This window comes from Lepidochelys kempii, chromosome 1 (assembly GCF_965140265.1).
Source record: "Lepidochelys kempii isolate rLepKem1 chromosome 1, rLepKem1.hap2, whole genome shotgun sequence".
Classification (NCBI taxonomy): Eukaryota; Metazoa; Chordata; order Testudines; family Cheloniidae; genus Lepidochelys; species Lepidochelys kempii.
The window spans coordinates 5,484,685-5,490,948 of NC_133256.1; the positions used below are offsets into that span (position 1 = coordinate 5,484,685).

Genomic DNA, 6,264 nt, shown 5'->3' on the forward strand with positions numbered 1-6,264 from the left:
GGTCATTTTGGGTCAGGTGCCAGCCGGGTTACCTGAGCTTCTTAACCCTTTACAGGTAAAAGGACTTTGCTTCTGGCCAGGAGGGATTTCGTAGCACTGTATACAGAAAGGTGGTTACCCTTCCCTTTATATTTATGAAGGGAAGGGTAACAACTCATCAGTTGGTTCACCCTCTATAACACTGATAGAGAGATATTCAAAGCTGTTTGCCTCCCTGCCCAGGTATTAATACATACTTTGGGTCAATTAAAAAGTGAAAAGTGATTGTATTAAATACAGAAAGTAGGATTTAAGAGGTTCCAAGTAGTAACAGATAGAACATCTTGTGGGTGGAGATCCCCTCCACTCCCCTAGACAAAGTCCAGCTGCAAAATGGAGTTTTGGGGTCCCCCGGGCAAGTCACATGTCCACGCATGACTGAGTTCCCTATCAGCCAAGCCACATTCCTGGGAAAGCCCAGATGTGGATCGCATCTCCTAGTTCATTGTTGGCATAAGGGCTTCTTGATCGGGCACTGACTGAGAATAATCTTTTCTCACGAAGCTGACCAATTGCTTCACTGAAACCTACTCAGAATTAAACAAGTATGCAGCCAATATTCATAATTTCAAATACAGAAATGAGACATGCATACAAACAGGATTAATAGATTCAGTAGATCATAACCTCTACAGAGGCAATAAAACCTGTTTATACGTAGCTTCAATGCAGGACAGCTAAATAGAATCACTGTTTTCAGCTATATAGAATGACTCTTTTCACTGCACTTGCCATGTCTTTACCATCTGATACATATGATACAACGGGTCACACTCAGAAGTGGAGGGCCAGAAAGGGTGTCTTTAGGAAGGTCGCAACTGTACAATCACACAGTGCTCAAGTAGGCTGTGGAACTCAAAGCCACAAGATACGAATGGGGCCAAGGGCTAAGTATGATTCAAAGAAGGACTGGAGGTTGATATGGGTAACCAGAAAATCCAATTACAGTCATGAGGATTTGTTTTTTAAAGTCTTGGAAGAGCTCTAAACCTTCCAGATTTACATCACAAAATATGCCTAACCAGTTGGTGTCAGGGGGACACTTTTCCTGGGAGCAGGTTATCTCATAGCTGCCTATTGCAGGGCTTCTTCCACTTTCCTCTGTATCATCTGGAACTGGTCATTGGATACTGGGCTAGATGAAGTGCGGGTCTGATCCACTCTGGCAGTGCCTATCTTCCTATTGGTGCTGCAAATCCAACGATATGTATTTGTTGATCTTCCTTAAGCTCCTGAAAGTCTCTCAAGTGCCACAGAGAGCAGAAAAATGTCTCATTAAATATCATCTAGTCTCCTGTTCTTTTTTATTTTAGGAAGTAAATCTCAAAACTCTTCGGAATGGCCCAGTCCATTATGTCAGCTGCGAATGAAACCGTATTCAACTCTGCAGTATTCCTTTTCACTGGGATACCTGGGCAGGAAGATGTCCATATCTGGATCTCTATCCCCTTCAGCTTAATGTACGCTATTTCGATATTTGGAAATTCAGTCATTCTGTTCATTATAAAAACAGATCCAAGCCTCCATGAGCCCATGTACATTTTCCTTTCCATGTTGGCCGTCTCAGACCTTGGCTTATTGATATCCACCACACCGACAATCCTGGGCATATACTTGTTTAACTCTAGGGAGATCAGCCTTAATGCCTGTTTTGCCCAGCTGTTCTTCATCCACTTTCTTGCAAAAATTGAATCTTCTGTACTCTTGTTCATGGCCTTTGACCGCTTTGTTGCCACCTGTAACCCACTGAGATATGCCTCCATCTTAACTCCACCGAGAATAGCCAAGATGGGGTTGGTGTTTGTGGTAAGAGGGGTGGCTGTAGCATCACCATTCCCCTGTCTCCTGAAAAGGTTCCAATACTGTCGAGCCAACGTCCTCTCGCATCCCTACTGCCTGCACCAGGATGTCATGAAGTTGGCTTGTTCAGATATCATAGTCAACACCATCTACGGCATGTTTACTACAGTTTTCACATTGGGGTTGGACTCGCTGCTCATCTTCTTCTCTCATGTGATGATCCTCAAAACAGTGCTGAGCATCGCATCCCACACGGAGTGCCTCAGGGCCCTGAACACCTGCTTCTCCCACATCTGTGCCCTCCTGCTCTTCTATATACCAGACATTGGCCTGGCTGTGATACACAGATTTGGGAATAGCTCTTCTCACTTACTTAGGATTCTCCTGGGATACGTCTACCTGCTGGTCCCGCCCCTGATAAGCCCAATCGTGTATAGCGTGAAAAGCAGACAACTTCGTGTTAGGATAATCAGGGCCTTCATCAAATGAAAGGTCAGTTCTTCACCCAGCTCCAGCATGTGTGAAAGAAGAGAGAAAAAACATGAGTGACGGCAATGGCCACCTATTCCATCCTGGTTCCTATTTCCCTGAGGCTGCTCTCTTTGCCTCATCTCTTCCCCCAAGGCCCCACCCGTACTATTCTCCTTTAACTGAGACTTTGCTCTCTCTTCTGGCTGCAAGCCAGAGCTGGGCCGTGGTAAGAGCTGCCCAGACAACCACAGCCACTGTGAGCTGCCCCAGACTCCCCACATTTTACCCCCAAGGATGTACAAGTCAGGGAAAGTGAACAGTCTGGAGCTCCTCACAGCAGCCAGTGCTCCCGGAGCAGCTCTTACCATAGTCTGACTCAGGTCTGCATGTAAGGCGGAGCATCAGGGAAAGTGGAGAAGCAGGAGGCAGGGCTTAGTGGGAAGAGATGGGATACAGGGTGGGGCTTCAGGGGAAAAAGGAGAGTAGGGGATATGGCAAGTCTGAAACAAATGTCACCCCAGCAAGCAAGATGGTGGGGATGTTCCTGAGTAAAGGAGGAAGATGGGGCTGGAGGATCGGAGAGCCTGTGTTTTGGAGAAGACTAAATTAATGTGACCCCACAAAGGGGGCTCCTCTTTTAAGTATCCCAGGCTGAGAGTAAGCCACTGCAAGAATCTCAGAGGGAAGGTCAGCGTGCCTTCAGGGCCACCTCAGGCCTGAACGAGGCACCCTAAGGTGGCATCTGTGCTCAGCGACTTAGCCAGAGTGTGCTGTGTTCTAAGAAGCTGTTACCAATGGGAGTATGTGTGAAGTTATTGACATGAACTGTGACCGTATTGATCATTGTTGCAACCAAGGTCTTATGGTGGCACCAAATATGGTAAAGCTTGTTGTGTAAGGTGTCTATGGAAAGGTTATGATTTGCTGGGGATGATCATGCTGTCTGTATGCATGTATTGCTGTTGTACTTAAAGTTATATGTATTGGTTCTATGCTGTCTGTATTCCAAACTTGCGCTATACTTCTGGGTGACACCCCAGACAATTTGGCATTAGCAGTACCTAGCCTGCTTGATGGCCAATCATCAGCTGTACAATTGACCCTTTGAAAGAAGGCAGGTACACTTTGTGACTCAGCGAGGAAGGCAGGGACATGCCTATGGACAGAACTGGTTTTACCATGCCCTGTGCTGGGAAGCTTGTGTTTGGAATCAGAGACTATAAAAGGCAGCTGCATCTTCTCCATTTTGTCTTCAATCCTGCTCCTTACCCCGGAGGAACTTTGCTACACTGAAGCTCCTAATAATGGCCTGAATGACCCACCCAAGCTGTGGATGGACTCCAGAGACTTGATTTGAGCCTGCAGTTTATTCCATCACTGCTGCAAGCCTGAACCAAGAACTTTGCCATTGCTGTATGTAATTGATTACTTTGACCAATTTTAGCTCTCATCTATATTTCTCTCTTTTATGAATAAACCGTTAGGTTTTAGATTCTAAAAGATTGGCAACAGCATAATTTGTGGGTAAGATCTGACTTTTATATTGACCTGGGTCTGGGGTTTGGTCCTTTGGGATCAGGAGACCCTTTTTCCTTTCACTGGGGTGTTGGTTTTCATAACCATTCATTTCCATAAGCAGTGATGCTAGCGGTGATACTGGGAAACTGGAGTGTCTGAGGGAATTGCTTAAATGATTTCTGGTTCGCGAGTGGGGTAAAACCGAAGTTCTCTGTGTTTGCCTGGTTTGGTGTGCCTTAGTTGTGAAGGACCCACAGCCTTGGGCTGTGACTGCCCTGCTCCAAGCAATTTGTCCTGAATTGATACTTTCAGAGGTGTCCCGTCAGAGGCCGCATTGCTACAGCATGCCAGCTCAGCCCCCAGGCTGCCCTAAACTCCACTGCGGTAGGGTGAGAACAGGCCAGTGAATCAAACCTCTCCTTACCATCCTCAATCTCCACAGCGCAGAGGGGAGATCTGCTGGTATAGCAGAGAATCCAGCCAGGCCTGTCACCACTCTGGTGACTGGAAGTCTGGTTCTGTGCTCCAGACACTGCTCTGTGACTCAGGACTGCTGGGTTTGCTTCCCTTGCCATGTGTCACCATGGCCAAGCCATTGGCTGTCTCTCAGCCTCTGCACAGGTGGATAAGAGCCCTGCCCTGCCTCACAGCAGTGGCGAGACATTCCAGGTGCTCAGACACTCTGAGACCCTAAGATCAGGGCGGTGTCAGGGTTCCATAGAGCATCACCTCTGACATTTGTTGATAAAAGGCTTCTTACAACAGCCTCCTGTGACAGCTGGCCTCTGGGAAGCCCCATGATTCCAGCACCTTAGTGTCTGCAACACATTTGGGGGTGCTCGGGGCTGAGAGTGAAGGGTCGGTAGTGGATTTCTGAGGGGAGTGATGGAGTGTCACAGGGATACCAGGAGTTTCAGCACAGTCACCCGATTGGTATTTGCAACCCGTTGAGGCTCAATGGGTCTAACTGCCAAACAGTGGAGCAAGGGTCACTGGGGCCTCATCTTAGATGTCTGGCTGAGAGAAAGCAGTCTCGGGGCAAAAGTCAGTTTCACACCTCAGCTCTGTAACATGGACATGGCTGAGCACTGTGGTGACTGGGCCCAGGCTCACACAGGTTTCAGCAAAGGCTGCTTCCACAAGAAAATGGCCAAAAGATGGGAAGATGCTCTCATAGACACAGGGTAACTAAGCTGTGTCCCAAGAGCTCCTTGGCTTTCCAAAAGAACGTAAGATGGGCCAGCTCTGTTCCTCTATCTCCAGAGCAAACCCTGTCTAACTTAGTTGGTAGAGAGATGTGAGATGGATGAGTGTAGATGTGTGACAGCTGCCTGTTATTTTAAAACCATTTTCTCTAATGCTTTGTGCTATTTGACAATAAACCGTCTACTTTGAAGGAGGCTGGGTTGGACTATGTAGTGCTGGTCACAAAGCCCCCTAAAGGGAAGGGATTGTGCTGTCCTACTCTCCTGCTGTGTGGGGCTATGCTGACTCTTTAAAATAAAAAAAGCCTCAGGCAATTCTGATTCCTAAAACAAAGAGTGGTTAATTTTCAGTGACACAGTTAATGTCCTTTTTAGAAACTATTTCAGAAGTACTCCACATCCTGGTTGCAATGGGTTTGTGCTATTAATTGTTTTGTTCAGTGAACCATTCTATGATACTATCTCCTGGTAACTCACAGGAAGCTGTTTCTAACACATACATTAAGGTCCTGCATTCATTTACTATGCAAGACTTGTGCAAGGCTTTCCAAACAGCCCTGAGAGTACAGAACCGCTGGCCTGTGTTACTGCAAAGAGCAGAGTCGAGGTGCAGCAAAGGGGAGTGCAATAGAGGTTGTACATAATTTACACCCATCAACTGTTACGCATTCATGGCTGAAGTAACCTGCACACTCAGCTAGGTATTAGTGCACAACTAGTGTTTGCATTATTCACCCATTTGTGAAGCCAACCCTTCCCCCCAGCTGAAGTAACTGTCAGTCTTATCTTGTAACTTGCCTGATATCCACAGATCATTGCACGGGGAGATGATGCCGTTCCTGTTAGGGTGAAGAGAATCTTGTTGGATGATTGATTTCTCTGGAATCAGTCAATGCTGACCGGGCAAAGCACTTCAATTTCTCTTGGAGGGATTCTTGAGAGTCAGGGTGTATCACAAAGAGCATTTGGTAAGGGAGAGTTAACAGAGTTCAGTTCTGATCGAATTTACACATTTATATGTGGAGTGCTGCAGTTGAAGTCACTGTTACTGAATTCAGAACCTGGCCCTGCGAATTGATCCCATGTGCTACAAAGAGGCAGTGGCAGAATTTTGACTCTGATGAGTTCTCATAAACATACAGCTGAGGGTAGCCTAGAATTCCTCCTTACCTGTAAGGGGTTAAGAAGCTCAAATAACCTGGTTGGCACCTGAGCAAAAGGACCAATGGGG

The 6,264-nt window shown here is 46.7% G+C and overlaps 1 protein-coding gene across 1 annotated transcript; it reads left to right on the plus strand.

Annotated features, from left to right (window-relative positions):
* The first annotated feature begins 1,392 nt into the window (after positions 1-1,392).
* On the plus strand, positions 1,393-2,328 carry LOC140896977 (olfactory receptor 51G2-like). Its single transcript, XM_073309247.1, has one exon. The coding sequence runs from the start codon at positions 1,393-1,395 to the stop codon at positions 2,326-2,328; it is 936 nt and encodes a 311-aa protein (XP_073165348.1).
* The last annotated feature ends 3,936 nt before the right edge of the window (positions 2,329-6,264 follow it).